Source organism: Rhinopithecus roxellana, chromosome 15 (genome assembly GCF_007565055.1).
Source record: "Rhinopithecus roxellana isolate Shanxi Qingling chromosome 15, ASM756505v1, whole genome shotgun sequence".
Taxonomy (NCBI): Eukaryota; Metazoa; Chordata; class Mammalia; order Primates; family Cercopithecidae; genus Rhinopithecus; species Rhinopithecus roxellana.
In genome coordinates, this window is record NC_044563.1 from 13,561,559 (window position 1) to 13,578,573 (window position 17,015).

General features: G+C 55.7%; 1 protein-coding gene across 1 annotated transcript; it reads right to left on the bottom strand.

Moving 5' to 3' along the window:
* Positions 1 to 8,599: 8,599 nt before the first annotated feature.
* On the bottom strand, positions 8,600 to 11,161 carry CD248 (CD248 molecule). The gene has a single exon (XM_010366423.2). It carries the CDS (start codon positions 11,148 to 11,150, stop codon positions 8,877 to 8,879), a length of 2,274 nt encoding a protein of 757 aa, XP_010364725.2. The 5' UTR covers positions 11,151 to 11,161; the 3' UTR covers positions 8,600 to 8,876.
* Between the last annotated feature and the right edge of the window lie 5,854 nt (positions 11,162 to 17,015).

A 17,015-nucleotide genomic window follows, 5' to 3' on the forward strand; every position in this document is an offset into this window, starting at 1 on the left:
TGGTCTGTGACTGGAGTTTAGTGTCCCCCAGCAGCTACTGACATTATCAATCTGAGGGAAAGGGCACGAAGCAGGTCGAAGGACACAAAGCTGGAAAGGGCAGCCCCAAACCAGGACAGGCTGGCATGGAATCCAAAGGCAGAGAAAACATCAGGGAAAAGGAAGGTCCTGACTCCCTGATGGAGCTCTGAAAGACTCCTGGACGTGGCATTGTCACATGTGCAGCAGTAAAGGGTGTTCACTGTGCAAGGGCAGTGGGCTAAGGGGCAAGCGTGCATGGAATCCAGCCTACAGGCCACTCCCCAAACTCTGGCATGGAGCTACATCCACTTGGAGAAAGGGGACCCTTTTCCCATTCACGCAAAGGTGGCATAACAGCTAGAGGTGACCCTGGAAGGGTGCGGAGAATGGGTGGATTTCCCTAAACAAAGACAGGGCAGGCAGTGTCTTAGACAGCGGATGCTGCCCAGACAAAGGCCTGGCTGCCGGGCATGAGCTGAGGTGTGACGAGGAGATAGAAGCAAGAAACCATGGAAGGCTTTGCTGTAGCTTCCGTGCCAAACCCTAGAATTTGTCCTTACACTGGAGCAAACTGGGCAATCTGGAACCGTGGAAGGGGGATGGGCAGGGACGTGATACAGTCAAGGCTGCATTTTAGGATATTTAGCAAAAGTCCAGCTACCTGCTGGCTGTGGGGAGGGTGGAGTGAAAGACCAGAGCTCTCCCTGTGCGTTAACCGACAGCCTCTCTTCTTTGGGAGTGAAATCAATTCCTCATTCAGAAGCAAATTAGGTGGAAAACCCTATGGTGCCCAAACATTCAAGAAGGCTACAGTGGGTGGCCGGGCACAGTGACTCATGCCTGTAATTCCAGCATTTTGGGAGGCTGGGGCAGGCAGATCATTTGAGGTCAGCAGTTCGAGACCAGCCTGGCCAACATGGTGAGACCCTCCCTGTCTCTACAAAAAATACAAAAATTAGCTGGGCGTGGTGGCAGGCACCTGTGACAGCTACTCAGGAGGCTGAGGCAGGAGAATCACTTGAACCCAAGAGGCAGAGGTTGCAGTGAGCTGAAATTGTGCCACTGCACTCCACCTGAGACTCTGTCTCAAAAATAAATAAATAAATAAATAAATAAATAAATAAATAAGCTCCAGCAGATAGGGAAGCCAGCATGCTGGTTCCAGCTCCTTGCCATGAGAAAGACCCTTTTTCCACCATTCTGCTCTAACACCATAGCCAACAACTGCCCACTGTCCACTATCCATTGTCCTCCCTTCCCCAATGACAGAACCGCAGTTTTGCTGCAGATGGCAATGTGCCCAGCTAAAAGGCAATATTTCCAGCCTCCCTGGCATATATGGTATGACTGTGTGGCTCAATTATAGGATATTAGACATAAACAGAAGGTGCTGGAAGGGATCTCCAAGAATGCCCCTTGAATAGAAGCAGTATTGGTGAAGGCCATTTTTGTCCTCTCTGCTTCACCCTTCATTCAGCCTGGGATGTGTATGTGATAGCTGGAATGCCAGCAGCTATCTTGGAGCAGGAAGTGACCTTGAAAATTGTAGCCACGTGCTGAAGATAGCAGAGTAACAAGGTAAAAGATCCTGGGCTTTTGATGACACCATGCAAGTTTCCATGTCATCCCTTGGGTTGTCTACCTCCAGACTTCAATGAGAAAGAGAAATAAACTGTAAGTCTGCTTAAGCCCACTGTTTTTTCTTGTCTGTTACCAGCAGCTTTTACTAGTTATCTACTGCCACATAACAAATTATCCTAACCCTAGTGGCTTAAAAGAGCAATAATTATTATGCTCTCTCCTGGCTTCTGTGGGTCAGGAACTCAGATAGGACATGATGGGAATGACTTCTCTGCTCCATGACATCCAGGGCCTCTGCTGGAAGACTCAAACACTGGGGCTGGAATCATCTGAATGCTCATTCACTCACATGTCTGGCAGCTGATGCTGGCTGAGGGCTGAGGGCTAAGAGCCTAACTAGGGCTGTTGGTGGGAACACCCACACAGGGCATCTCCACGTAGCCTGACTTTCCTCATAACGTGGTGGCTCGGTTCCAAGAACAAGTGTACTGAGAGGGTGAAAGCTGTATTTCCCTTTATGATCTAGTCTCCGAAGTCACATGACATCACTTCTGCCCCTTTCCATCGGTCAAGGCTATTATGAAGGTCTACCCAGTTTCAAGGGGAGGGAATATAGGATCTCATCTCTCTATGGAGGCTTGTCAATGTCACATTGTTAGAATAGCATGTGGGATGGGAGATATATTAGTGGCTATCTGCAAAAATGCAATCGACCGCTGAGCGAAATGCCATTTGCCATTCCTAACTGATTGATACCCGTAAAGTGATCTGCAAAATGAACACCAAGCTCTTTATAGTGCTGTTTTAAGGAAGGAAGGTGGTGGCATGTCAGATATGGGCCTTCCCAGGGCAGAGTGAGCTGCTCAGATCATTTATGGTGGCCTTCGGGCCTACGGTAGATTAAATATGGCCACAAATTGTTTACCACTCCTCTCTTCAAGAGGTGGAATCAGGCTGGGCGCAGTGGCTCACACCTGTAATTCCAGCACTTTGGGAGGCTGAGGCAGGTGGACCACTTGAGATCAGGAGTTCAAGACCAGCCTGGCCAGCATGGTGAAACGCCGTCTTTACTAAAAATACAAAAATTAGCCGGGCATGGTAGTGTGCACCTGTAGTTCCAGCTGCCCAGGAAGCTGAGACAGGCGAATCACTTGAACCCAGGAGGCAGAGGTTGCAGTGAGCTGAGATCACACCACTGCACTCCAGGCTGGGCAACAAAGCAAGGCTCTATTTCACAAAAAAAAAAAAAAAAAGGAAAAGAAAAGGAAAAACAGAGGTGGAATCTGTTTCCCCTTTAAATCTGGGCTGGACTTGTGATTTGTTGTGACCTATGGAATGTGAGGGAAGAGATGTTGGCCCACTTCTGAGGCTAGGCCTCAAAGACTCTTGTAGCTTTCACCTTTGCCCTCTTGCAATCCTGAGACCACCATCTATAAAGATGCCCAGCCAAGCCTCCTGACAGATTTGAGGCTGCGTGGAGAACTGAGGACCCCAGCCAAGAGTCAGCATCAGCTCCAGATATGGGATGACTGAGGCCATCTTAGACACTGTAGGCCCAGTTGAGCCATAGATGACAGGAGCCTCAGGAGTGACCCAAGATGAGACCAGCAGATGAACTACCAAGTTGATCCCAGCCCAGACTGCTGTCCTAAAGAATGAGGGGAAATAAATCTTTGTTTAATTCACTACATATTGGAGTGATTTGTTACATGCAATAGATCACTGTCACAAGGCTCTAAACCCAGCTGCACTTCACAAGGGAGGGCACTGGGCCTGCACAGCCAGGAAGAGGAGGGACCCAGAAACCCCACTGTTTGATGGACAGCTTTCAGCTCACAATCTCCTGATGGGAGACGGGGTGGTCACGTGTTCAGACTCTCTTGGAGTCAACACCAAGCCAGGGTGTGCTGTTCTAAACTGTTCTCAAGAGGAGAATTCATGCCTGAGGAGTGGTGCAAAGTCTGGCTCCCAAACCCCAGCTGCCTCTGCCTCTGCTCTCTCCTGACATGGGCTATGCACAGCATGGCAGGAACAGAACCTGTAATTTCTACCCCTACCCCCACCTGCTCCTCTCTGTCTTCCATCTCAGGAAATAGAGCTACCATTCAGTCACATTCAGTCAGTTGCCTAAGCCAGGCACCTGCACGGCAAACCTCTTCTTTTTTTTTTTTTTTTTTTTTTAGACAGAGTCTCACTCTGTCGTCCAGGCTGGAGTGCAGTGACCAATCTCAGCTCACTGCAAGCTCCGCCTCCCGGGTTCACGTTCACACCATTCTCCTGCCTCAGCTTCCCGAATAGTCACGCTTGGCTAATTTTTTGTATTTTTAGTAGAGACAGGTTTTCACCGTGATAGCCAGGATGGTCTCAATCTCCTGACCTCGTGATCTACCCGCCTCAGCCTCCCAAACTGCTGGGATTATAGGCATGAGCCATCACACCTGGCCGCCTCTTCTTTTTTTTTTTTTTTTTTTTTTTGAGATGGAGTCTCGCTGTCGCCCAGGCTGGAGTGCAGTGGTGCAGTCTCAGCTACTGCAACCTCCGCCTCCCGGGTTCAAGCTATTCTCCTGCCTCAGCCTCCTGAGTGGCTGAGATTACAGGCGCCTGCCACCATGCCTGGCTTATTTTTGTATTTTCAGTAGAGACGAGGTTTCACCATGTTGGTCAGGCTGGCCTCGAACTCCTGACCTCAAGTGATCCGCACGCCTCAGCCTCCCGAAGTGCTGGGATTACAGGCGTGAGCCACCACATCTGGCCAGGTGTGGGCATTTTCTGATTAGAGACTTGGCTATCACATATGGACTGGCTTTGTTGTAGGAGGTAAAGATCACAGGATCTGCCTGGGTTCAAACCTCCACTTACTAGTTGGTCAACTAGGGCAGATGGCTTAATGCACTTAGGCACGTGCCTTCAGCTTCCTACTCTGTAAATTGTGGTAAGAATGGCACTTACTTCATGTTGGTTATTATGAATCTTACATGGATTAAGCCAAGTAAAGCCCTTAGAAAAGGACCGGGCATGTAAGAAGTGCTTTCAGGTCAGGCATGGTGGCTCACGCCTGTAATCCCAGCACTTCGGGAGGCCGAGGCAGGTGGATCACCTGAGGCAAAGAGTTCGAAAGCAGCCTGACCAACATGGTGAAACCCTTTCTCTATTAAAAATACAAAAATTAGCCAGGCATGGTTGTGGATGCCTGTAATCCCAGCAACTTGGGAGGCTGAGGCAGGAGAATCGCTTGAACTCGGCAGGCGGAGGTTGCAGTGAGCCGAGATCGTGCTATCGCACTCCAGCCTGGGCAACAAGAGAGAAACTCCGTCTCAAAAAAAAAAGGGGGGGGGGGGCTGGGCGCGGTGACTCAAGCCTGTAATCCCAGCACTTTGGGAGGCCGAGACGGGCGGATCACGAGGTCAGGAGATCAAGACCATCCTGGCTAACACGGTGAAACCCCGTCTCTACTAAAAAATACAAAAAACTAGCCAGGCGAGGTGGCGGGAGCCTATTGTCCCAGCTACTCTGGAGGCTGAGGCAGGAGAATGGCGCAAACCCGGGAGGCGGAGCTTGCAGTGAGCTGAGATCCGGCCACTGCACTCCAGCCTGGGCGACAGAGCGAGACTCCGTCTCAAAAAAAAAAAGAAAAAGAAAAAAGAAACCAGAAGTGCTTCAAGCATTCCCTATTATTATAGTCATTATTAGCACTAAATCCTACTTCCATTGGTAGTGGCCAGGGTACGAGCATTGGAACGTGGTCTGGAAAGAATCCCTCTTCCCAGGCCTGATTTGCCCAGCGGTGAGCAAGGGCAAGTTTGGCAGCGAAGGCAGGAAGCAAAGGGCCCAGCTGGAGCTCAGTGGTGTCAGCTCCCTTACTCCTCAAGGGTTGCTCCGTGTCTGTCGCCCTAATGTTTGAAAAATATTTTACTGGGTTCCTAGCCCGGAACTTCAGCGTCTCCTGCCCTCCAGGCCGGTATTTTCAGATGTAGAGATGAGAGCTGAGATAGCGTCTCCCTTGAGACACTGTCTCTAAAAACTACGATCTTCAGCTCCTAATTGAGGGCTTCCCCGCCCAAACCCACCCCTTCGCAACACACCCCCCAAAGAAGGTGTCTAGCCTTTGGAGCACTAGGTGGCGGCAGGGGGAACCTGGCCCTAGGTCGCCAGGTGAGAGGCGATGCTTTCGCCCCTGAGAACAGGATTTGTTGGGGAGGGACAGCGAGAGTTCGACCAGCCAGTCACTTTAGAGACTGTCAGGGGCGCTCAGCTCTAGGGTGGTTCGAGGGCCAGTGCGAAGCTCCCTTAGGGACGAATTTCCATATACGACGAAGGGCATCTGCGAAAGGATGGGCTGTCCCGTGGGGGGAGTCGGCAGATATTTAAGTAACACTAACATTTAATGAATTAAGCAGCTATTTATTGAGTGATTAGTACGCTTTGAGAGAGGGGCCCTACCGAGGCCTCGCGGTGGCTGTAAGTCCGCGGGGCCGAGGCCAGGTGGCGCCAAAGGCCTTTCGACGTCATCTGCGCGGCTGTCGAGGCCCAGTCTCCGGGCTCGCCCAGAGAACCCGAAATCTGGACAAACGGAAACCGTAGGTGGAGGGAGAGGGCTCCAGGGCCAGGTTCAAGGGCATCCTGGTGAGAGATGAGGGGTTCGGAGGACTGGTGAATCTGGGCATACCCCGAAGGTGGTAAGGGACCCAGGCGTGGAGTGGGCGGGGCTTGCGCCCAAAACGGTGGAGCCTGAGTGTGGGCGGGACCTGCGATAAGAGGCTCGGTAGCGCTCTTCGCAGGGCGGTATTTGTGCGTAAGGCCGCAGCCGGGACGCTCTATGTGGGCGGGACTCGAGGCCCCCTAAGGGGCGTGGCTTGTAGCTTTCGTGGGCGGCCCCGGGGGCGTGGCTCCGTGTAGGTGAACTGCTGCCTCCGAGCGAGGTGTGACAGTCCTGCGAGGGCGCAGTTCTTCCACTTTTGTGAGCTTGAGGGGGGCGGGGCTTGTAGCTGGGGGCGGAGCCTGAGGAAGAGGTTGAGGGGAACGTCACACGTTCCCTGGAGGTCGGAGTTTACATCGTCCCCCGACAGAGTTAAGACCTCTAGGGGATTCCCTGCAGTGTCCAGGGCTCTGTGAGGCGAAGTTTGCAGTTGTATTAGGCGGGGCCTGCAGCGCCGCGTGAAGAGAATGTGTAAACTCGGGGCGAAGTTCATACCTCCGAGAAGCGGAGACTAATAGTTCTGCCAATCTGCGCGCGCCGAACGGAGGAGGCGGGGCTTGTGGATTGTGGGCGGGGACTGGGCGGGGCCGAGAGGGCAGAGGGGCAGGCACCAGCGCTGCTGGAATCTTTGAGTTGGCAGGGGCGGGGCTTGTGGCTTTGTGGGAGGGGCCTCTGGAGAGTTCCCGGGGGCTCTCTTCGGTTCTGCAGCGGGTAGGCGTCGCTTGTAGCTCCGGGTCCTAGCTGATACCACCGGAGTATGCAGTTCTCGGTCGCGCCCGAATGAGGCGGAGCCTGCGAGTCAGTGGGCGGGGCCCGGGCTGGGCGCAGGCGGGGGTTCTGCCCTGGGAGGCCGTCTGTTTAGGCCCGCACGCAGCTCCGCATCTGGTGCTCATTACCAGATGACAAAGAGCCGGCTCTGGGCCCCCTTCCCCACTCCCATCCCCCGCCTCCGACTGCAGTGCATTTAACTCCTTCCTGCCCTCGGGGCACTCTGGATCCCTACCCGAAGTCATGCAGGGGACTTCAGACCTTCCAGTCTCGGCAGGCCTTGTCGCTCCCCACGCTTCCTCACCTCCTTCCCAGACCTAGCCGTCTGGTCCGCCTCGCAACCTTCATTCGCATCCAGCAAACCTGCCCGACGGCGTCTCCGAGGTTAAATCTGTGCAGGATCTGGCGGGGACGTCTGGTTTGAGTTAGGGGAACGTGAGAGCGGGGACTGGGGGCAGTGCGTAGCGTTCCCTCCGCCCCCTCCGCGACCCCCTGGTTCATCCCCAGCTCCGGCCCCTCCTTTCCTGGTTCCCTGGGGCCCAGCTCAGTCTTCCAGCTCAGGTCCAGGCCCGAAGGGGGCGCTGGGCCACTCCTCCTCGCCTGCCCGGGTGGTCGTGGCGGCTCTGCCCCGTCCTAATTAGAGGCCCCTGAGAGGCTGTAACTGAAAAATTACAGAGGCGGTGGGAACTGGCGCCTCCCCTGCCCAGGTCTCACCCCTGCCCCCCAAGGCAGTGAGCCCGGAATGAGGGAGGTCACCCCCACCAGGCTGTGATCTTTGACCAGGCCCTTCTCCAGTTCCTGGGACACCTCAGTCCTGAGCAGCCGGAGCCCTCTCTCAAGCTCGGGTCGGCTGAGCTCTGTCTGTCCCCCACCACCCCCAGCCAACATGGACAAGAGCAAAGTACGGCCCTGGCGAAAGAAGGCCTTGCTCCTGCGGCTGTCCAAGCAGTTAGCATGGGATCTCTCCCGGGTTCCTGGCCCTTCCCAACCCAGCCTCCTACCCGCAGCAAGTGGAGGAATGCCTCCAAGAGCACTCACAAACCAGGGGGTGGTAGTCCCCTTGAGTGACCCTGACCCCCAGCCCCCAACTTCTGTGAAGCTTACAGGGATGGGAAGGGAAGTGTCTGAAGAAAGAAGCAACTCACCCACTAGCCCCCTCCTTCACTCCTCTGAATCACCAGCCCCAGAGCCTACTTTGACCCCTAAACCCCAGTTTGGGTCCAGTTCAGCAGATGCCCTAATTCTACAACCCTCCCCTAGATTCAGCCCCACCTTCTTGGAGCTTTGGTAAAATGAGGAATAAATACGAAATTCTCCTCATGCCAAATCTCCCACTGCTGGGCTCAACTGTGTGACCCTGGGCAAGGTTCTGCCCTCTCTGGGCTCCTGCTTCCCTGAGAATCTCTGAGGCATACCCTGTCTTAAAGGGATCTTACCTTACCTCCTTGAGGACTCAGACAAACTGAAGGAAGATCACTTCCTTTTTTCTGAGTCCTCCCAGAACCTCCCTCAAGCACCAGTGGGGGTCAGAAGCCTTGGGTAAGGTTGACACCCCATTTATTGGAGAAGACCCCAGCACCCGCCCCCTGAGGTCTTAAGGGCTTTGGTGTATCCTTGGTCACGAGCGCTGAGCCAGGAAGCAGAGTTCCTGAGAGCCAAGTCTAGTGGTTGAGAGAGGACCCTGGCTGGGCCTGGGGAGCAGGAAGCCATCTGTCCAGCTGGGCAGCCCCTGTGGGTCCCTGGTGCAGCCCCGGCCATGTGTCCAGCGCACACCCCTTCCCCCTACTCCGTGAGGGGGGTCTGCACCCCATCACACGCTGGTTCTGCAGGTCTGCACCCCTGTGAGGCTGCCCCTGGGGGGCATGGGTTCCGTTGGACTCTTGCTCCCAGCATGGGTGACCCAGCGATAGCAGTCAGTGATGCGCTTGTTGGGTGCATGGGGGCCACAGCGGGTGCAGTACACAATGCCCAGTGCAAGCAGGACCACCAAAAAGACACACGTTGGCACCAGGAGTGCCACCAGAAGCCACCGGTCATCCCTCTGGATGTGCTCGGCAAGACCAGCCTCCCCCAGGGCTGTTGGGGCTGCTGTGGGAGCTGCTGAGGGCAGCCACAGGGCCAACTTGGGACTGGGGCCATCTTCCCTTGGTATTTGGGGGACTTTGGAATGGGGATGTGTAGGGCTGATGGGTGAGGTCTGGTTAGTGGGGCTCTGAGAGGGCAGGAGGGTGGGGAGGGCTGGGGGGTGGGTGGCAGCAGGCACAGAGACTTGATGGGAAGGAGACACAGGGGACCTGGAGCTGGTGGTCAGAGAGGGCTGGGCAGTAGGGATAATGGGAAGCTGGGTAGCCTGGGTTCTGAGGACAGGGGAATCTGAGGCTTGAGGGGGTTGATGGGCACCGAGTGTGGTGACCAGAGGGGCACGGTTAGGTGGGATTGCAGGCAAATGAGTGGTGGTCTGGGTGCCAGCGACCTGGGTGTCTGGAAACATGGGGGACTGGTGGGCAGGGAACAGCTCAGGATATCTGGTTGAGATCATGGGGGGCTGGTGGGCAGGGGGCTGTGCTGGATGAGAGACAGAGAGAATACCGGGTTGGTAGGCAGAAGGCAGATCTGGATAGTTGGCTGCGATTACGGGGATCTGGTGGTCACGGGACAAAGCTGGGTGTGTGGCAGGGATCGCAGGAGGCTGGTGGGCAGAAGGCAGTGTGGGGCGCGTGGCAGAGACCACCACAGGCCGGGTGACGGAGAGCACTGAAGAGTGGTAGGGGACCCTGGGGGCACTGAGCGGGGGCGGCCAGGTGGGTTCCGGGTAAGGTATCTGTGGCTCTCTGTCCTCTGGGAAGCTCGGTCTATAGGCCAGGGCAAAGTCAGGCGGCTGCGTAGGCTCCATCCACAGGATCCCAGGCATCTCCGTCCAGCCACCTCCAAAGGTCTCCCAGGCCTCGTCTTCATCTTCCTCATCCTCCCCATCATCCAGCAACTCATCTCCGAGGTCCTGGGAAGCCCGGGCACCCATGGCCCCTGCAGGGCTGCAGCTGATGCCATCAGCCTCCAGCTCATGACCCTCGCTACAATAACACTCGAAGCCACCAACATAGTTGACACACATCTGCTGGCACACACCGGCAATCTGGCACTCATCTGTGTCCACACAGCGGTGCGGATCATCCTCCGCTGGTCGGAAACCCAGGCGACAGTGGCAGCTGTAGCCTTGTGGCCCACCGGGCTCACACTGCTGCTCGCATGGAGCCTGGGCACAGGGATCCTCGCAACTGCGCCCGTCTGCTGCCAGCCGGAAGCCCTCAGTGCAGCGGCAGGACACGTGACCATCCACCTCCTCCACACATTCGTGTTCGCAGCCCCCGTTGTCAGGGCTGCAGCCAGTCCCCAGGCACAGGGGCCCAGCCCGTGACCAGCCCACACCTCCCTCAGGCTGCTTCACGCAGAGCAGAGAGGCTCCCCTGCCAGTCTGGCACTGCACAGCGGCCACGGAGCCGAAGGGCACCCACTCAAACTCTGTGGAGACCAGGTGGAAGGGCGTGGTATAGATGGCTGGGCCGGCCTGGCCCGCCTCATCTTGCAGCGCTGGGCAGGCATCCTCGAAGCCAAACTGGCACAAGTAGCCGTCGACAGCCAGCGTGCATGAGCCCTCCAGCCAGCGGTGCTCGCCAGTCGCCTCCAGGGCCACACAGCGCTGGGCCGGGCAGGGGCCTCCAGTGGCTGGCTGGGCCCAGTTGGTGAAAGCTGTGTCCTGGTCCCCTGTGGTCCACGTGAAGCCGCGCAGTGGGCGCTGCAGCTGGCATTGCCGGGCCTGCCGCTGCAGCCCGATCCACAGCAGCCGGCTGGCCGGGCCTGCACCCACCAGGTTGTCCACACGCTGGGCCTCCTCGGGGGTCCGAGGAGTGGCCAGGTCCCCCCCCAGCTCGCGGCAGGCCCGCCAGGCCTCCAGAAAGGTGCGGCGCCGCGGGAAGAGAGCGTAGCAGCTGCTGGGGCCGCAGGCGGAGCGGGGCTCAGCAGCCCAGGGGTCCTGGCTCAGTGTGGGCCCTGCGGCCGCCCAGGCCAGCAACAGGCGCAGCAGCATCGTGATGCCCCTGGACTGGTCCGGCCCCGGGCCCGCAGCAGCTCTTGACAGGGGGAGGGCCTGGGGCCTCCTGCGGGCGGGCCGGGGGCGGGCCTGGGGCCGGGCTCAGGCCTTGTAAGGAGTGGGCTGGGGCGGCTGCCAGCTCCCTGCTCCCTCTCCCCCGGGGGCCGCTGGAGCAGGAAGCAGTGGGGTGGGGGGCGCTAAGATTGGGGGCGGAGGAGGGGAGGAGGTGCAGTTGACGGCTGCCCCAGGCCCCATAGGGCTGGGAGTCAGGGGGTGGGAAAAGCCTGCCTGCCGAGCTCTGTGACCCTCAAGTTGAGACTCAGGGCTGTGGAGTGAGGACGCTTCCCAGAGACTCAGAGACCCAAATCTGGACACAGCAGCCCCGTCACACCCGTGAGCAGTCTCAGCCCAGCTGCTCGCCATGCACGGGAACACCCACATGCCCACTCCCTTCTTGCCCCACAGATGCGCGCATGCGCCTCCCCCACCCCCAGCCTCCTACAAGAGTGCACTCTCTGCCAAGCTGTTTGCCCCTTCACCTAACCGTAGACCTATGCTGACTTGCAGACAACTCCCTTCCCACACGTACACACATGCTGACATGCTGAGACCCTAGGTGCACATACAAAAATGGTGTGGCATCCTACATGACCTGACATATGAAGACCTCCGATTCGGGTGCAGGGCCTGAATGGAAACCAGCTTGGTCACCCAGGCACAGGCATCCTCAGCCTCTCATTTATTTACTGAGCCCCTGCCCCAGCCTCTCCCCCTACCCTCAAGCATTCTGGTTCCAGCTGGGCCAGCGTGTGCGGCTGCCCTCCCCTCACCCCAGCTCAGCCTGGGGCCCTGGGAACCTGGGCTTAAATGGGGAGGAGGCAGCCCCTAAACAGGAAATGCCTCCCTGGGCTCCTGCGTCAGGAAGGCAGGGTGCGTGGTTTAGGGGGCTGGGTGGGGGCTGGGCTGCACTCAGGATGTGCAAGGCTGTGAGGGGACCCATGCAGGGCCATGTATAGGCATGGGGCACACAGTGACATATATGCATGTACGAGACACAGACATCACGTGTGTGGAGCCCTCCCTGCCCCAGGGGCCTGCTGTGTGGGGCTGGCCAGGGTCGTCTTCCCGCCCTTTCTGGAGGCTTCTGGAGGCATGTGCACTGAGCCCATCACCCAGGATGACCTCTGGGGAGCTGGCTGGCGGATTAACCCATGCACACCCGCTGCACTCTTAGCAGAAGTTAGAAACAGGGTGGGGAGGTGGGGGAGAGGTTCTACCCTTCAGTAAGCTGCCCCGATGCAGCTTCCCCCTCTGTCACAGATGGATCGACTTTGTGGCTGCAGGGGAGTCACTGGCCCTCTCTGGGTCTCCTTTTTTCTTAGTTGCAACATGGGGGCAATGAGTCCAGGATTTTTAGCTCAGCAGGGCTGTGATAATTGTGTCACAGCACTCAGTGTTTGCAAATGTGCTTTGTCAGCTGTGGAGCCTGAAGCAAATGTTACTCCGTCTTCTGAGCATATGTGGCGGGTGGAGACCAGGCTGCGTTTTTGCAAACCACCTTACAGCGCCTAGGCTGGCCCTGCAGACCCAGTCAGCCCCTCGAGAAACAGGGCTTAGGAATTGTTTCCCATATGCCTGAAAGTCCCTTCTTACAAGGTCTATGCCTGTGAAGCACACAGAATGACTCCCCTTCTCAGGAGACAAAAGTCAAGATGGAGGAGTTCATCCTTCTGTTGGCTCAGGCCCCAAACCTTGAGATCATGCTTGACTCCTGTCTCTCTCCCACAGCCCATCTCCAGTCTCTCAGTAAATCCTGTTGGCTTCACTTTCAAAAGAGACCCAGAATCTGACCACTCCTGGACACCTTCTTTGCCACCCACCCCCGACCCAGGTGGCTAGCAACGCCAATCTAGATTTCCCGAACAGCCTCTCCCCAGTCTCTCTTTTGCCATCTCCATCCTGCCAGAGGGATCCTTTCAAAATCCAAGTCAGATTTGGTCACTTCTCCATTCAGAACCCTCTGAGCCCCCCATCTCGCTTAGAGGAAAGACCACAGTGCTTGTTCCTGCTGCCTGCAATGCTCTTCCTGCAATATAAAAATGCTCTGCTTCTTTACCTCCTCCAGGGCTCAGCTCAAGTGCCAGAGTCCTTGACCACCTCACCCCATCCCACACCGCCCCCTGGGGCTGCTTAACCACTGGATCTTCCTGCATTTTCCCCCTCTGCACTTATCACTATCTGACATTAAATATGTTTACTTGTGAAATTAGTTGGGCGTGCTGGTGCACCTGTAATCCCAGCTACTTGGGAGCCTGAGGCAGGAGAATAATTTGAACCTGGGAGATAGAGGTTGCAGTGAGCCAAGATTGCACCACTGCACACTCCGGTCTGGGCGGCAGAGTAAGACTCTGGAAAAGAAAAGAGGAAAGGAGAGGAGAAAGAGAGAGAGAGGGAGGGAGGGTGATAAAAAGAAAAGAAAGGGAGAAAGAGGGAGGGAGGGAAGGAAGGAAGGAAGGAAAGAAGGAAGGAAGGAAGGAAGGGGAAAGAAAGAAAAAAGAAAAAAGAAAAGAAAGAAAGAAAGAAAGAAAGAAAAGAAAGAGAGAGAGAGAGAGAGAGCGAGCCGGGTGCGGTGGCTCAAGCCTGTAATCCCAGCACTTTGGGAGGCCGAGACGGGCGGATCACGAGGTCAGGAGATCAAGACCATCCTGGCTAACACGGTGAAACCCCGTCTCTACTAAAATACAAAAAACTAGCCGGGCGAGGTGGCGGACGCCTGTAGTCCCAGCTACTTGGGAGGCTGAGGCAGGAGAATGGTGTGAACCCGGGAGGCAGAGCTTGCAATGAGCTGAGATCCGGCCACTGCACTCCAGCCTGGGCGACAAAGCGAGACTCCGTCAAAAAAAAAAAAAAAAAAAAAAAAAAAAAAGAAAGAAAGAAAGAAAGAAAGAGAGAGAGAGAGAGAGAGAGAAAGAAAGAAGGAAAGAAAGAAAGAAAGAAAGAGAAAAGGAGAGGAGGGGAGGGGTGGGGAGGGGAGGGAAGGGAAGGGAAGGGAAAGGAAGAGGGAGGGAGAGAGGGAGAGAGGGAGGGAGGGAAGAAGGAAGGAAGGAGAGAGAGAAAGAAAGGAAGGAAGGAAGAAAAATAAATATATTTGTGGATTTGCTTATTGCTTATGGCCCAAATCTCCCCTAGCCAGAGTTTCTCGACCTTGGTGTTATTGATATTCAGGCCTGGATAATTACTTGTTGTAGGGCCTGCGTGGTGCATTGCAAGGTGTTTAGCAGTGTTCCTGGCTCCTATCTAGATGCCGGTGGCATCCCTCCAGTTGGACCATCCAAAATGTCTCCAGACATTGCCAAATGTCATATTCCCTGGGAGCAACATCACCCCCAGGGGAGAGCTTCCTCTCTTGGAGACTGTGAACTCCACGAGAGCAGGGTTGTTATTTGGTTCCCTACTCTATCCCCAAGCCTAGAAAACTCCTGACTCAGTCACAATGCCTCGTGGATGAACTTCAGAGAAGTGATGAACCTGGCTCAGGGAGACGCAATGGGGAGCTGGGATTCTTCCTGCAGCCAAAGCCCACTTGTCCCCAACACTCACTGGCCTTCCCCATGAAGTCAGACGACCTCTGGCAATCGGCAGGCCTTTTTGCAGATGGGGAAACTGAGGTACAGGGAGTTTCAAAGAGCATCAGTGGCAGGAATGGGACTAGAACCAAGGTCTCCTAATTCTTATTCCAGTTCTCTTTTTGCTGTAGCACCCTCAGGCATCATTTGAGCAGAGTCTGAGAGTTAGGCCTCAAGTCAAAAACCAAAGACACAGTGGCTCATGCCTGTAATCCCAGCACTTTGGGAGGCCAAGGTAGGCTGATCACAGGAGGCCAGGAGTTCGAGACCAGCCTGGCCAACATGGTGAAACCTTGTCTCTATTAAAAATACAAAAATTAGCCCAGTGTGTTGGTGGGTAACTGTGGTCCCAGCTACTCAGAAGGCTGAGGCACAAGAATCGCTTGAACCCGGGAGGCGGAGGCTGCAGTGAGCTGAGATCACACCAGTGCACTCCAGCCTGGGTGACAGACTGTCTCAAAAAAACAAAAACAAGATGGGAGGAAAGTATACCAGGAAGAAGGCACAGCCTGGGCAAGACAACTGAGGTGGCAGAGCTCAAGATGGGTTTGGAGAATACAAAGTACTCCACTAGGCTGAAGTGAGGGACATCGTTAGGGACAGTAAGGAGTAGAGAAAAGGAGTAGGGGCCTATCTTGAAAGGTGTTGAAGTTGTCTCTAACAGTCTGGGACTCCCTCCTGGAGGCCATGGGGAAAAGAGGCATGATGAGAGATCTCTGTGGCTTGTGTGTGGTGGGTGGAGGGGGCTTGGAGGCCGAGACCAGTTAGGAGGCTGTTGCAATAGTCTGGGAAAGGGGAAAAGGGGAGGGAGCTGGCTAGAGAGCCCAGCGACAGGGCGGGCCGGGCTGGGGGAGGCAGCCTCCGGAGGCTCCTTAGGGGCAGCCCTGAGCCTGGTCCAAGGGTGTGGTGAGCCCAGTCATGATTCGGGCAATGGCCAGTACTGGGGTGTCTAAGGGGATGGACGGCTGCAGGCTGTCTGACAAGTGGGTGGATGGGATCAGAGGTCAGGAGCCCAGCCTCTGTGGGGGTGAGGGGTTGGGGGGCAAGCAGGCAAAGCAGGAGAAGAAAGGTCAAAGGTCAAATTCCAGATGTCTTGGCTGGGCCTACTTGCAAGTGGAAGGAAGCCTGAGCCAGCATGAGGAATGGGGAAGGCAGGAGGGGGCACCTCTGGCCTCTGTGAGGCTAAGTGTCTGGTGGATTGGGAATGAGACTTGGAGAGGCATCTGGTTGCCCACTTTGGGACGGTGCCCAGCACTCAACAGCCTCCCCAAGGTTGTGTGAGGTAAGGTTGAGGCTGCCCAAGAACTGTTTTATCTAGTGAGGCTGGGGGATGTAGTGGGCATAGCATCAGGGATCTGGGTGTAAGGGGTTGGAGAGGGGTTGGTTGGGGTCTTATTCTTCCTGCTAGTCTTTGAGCCTAGCAGAGAGAAGATGCTAATTGATACAGTAAATGCTTGGAGAATGGGTGGGGGTGGATATATGGATAGATGGATGCATGGACGGATAGAGGCATGCATGAGTGGATGGATGGATGGACGGATGGATGCATGCATGCATGGATAATGAATGAGTGGGTGGCTGGCTGGGTGGATGCATGGATGTTGATGAATGGGTGGGTGTGTGGGTGGATGGATGTGTGGGTTGGTGAAGGTATGCAGGCATGAATGATGCATGGGTGTGTGGGTGGATGGATACACGAGTAGATGGGTAGATAGATGAATGCATGTATGCACAGATGCATGAGTGGGTAGAAGGATGCTTGGGCAGAAGTCCCATGTTCTAGGACACCCCCAATGGATGGATGGGTGGGTGGGTGGATGGATGGATGGATGGATGGATAGATGTATGCATGCATAGGGGGGTGTGTGGCTGGACAGATGCATGGGTGGGTGGATGAATGCATGGGTGGGTGGATGGGTAGGCACATGCATGCATGGATGATGCATTGGTGTGTGGTGGGTAGATGCATGAGTAGATGGGCAAATGGATGGATGCATGGGTGGGTAGGTGGATGCATGCATGCATGGATGGATGCATGGGTGGGTGGATGCATGGGTGGATAGATGGATGGACGCATGGGTGGGTGAATGCATGGGTGGATAGATGGATGGATGCATGGGTGGGTGAGTGAATAGATGGATGGATGCATGGATGCATGGGTGGGTGGGAGGATGGTTACATGGAGAATAGGTGGATGGGTGGTTGGGTGGACAGGAGGCTAAATGGAAGGATGTAC

Excerpts from the sequence above, each read along its gene's own strand:
- CD248 (XM_010366423.2), bottom strand. The coding sequence starts at position 11,150 with ATGCTGCTGCGCCTGTTGCTGGCCTGGGCGGCCGCAGGGCCCACACTG.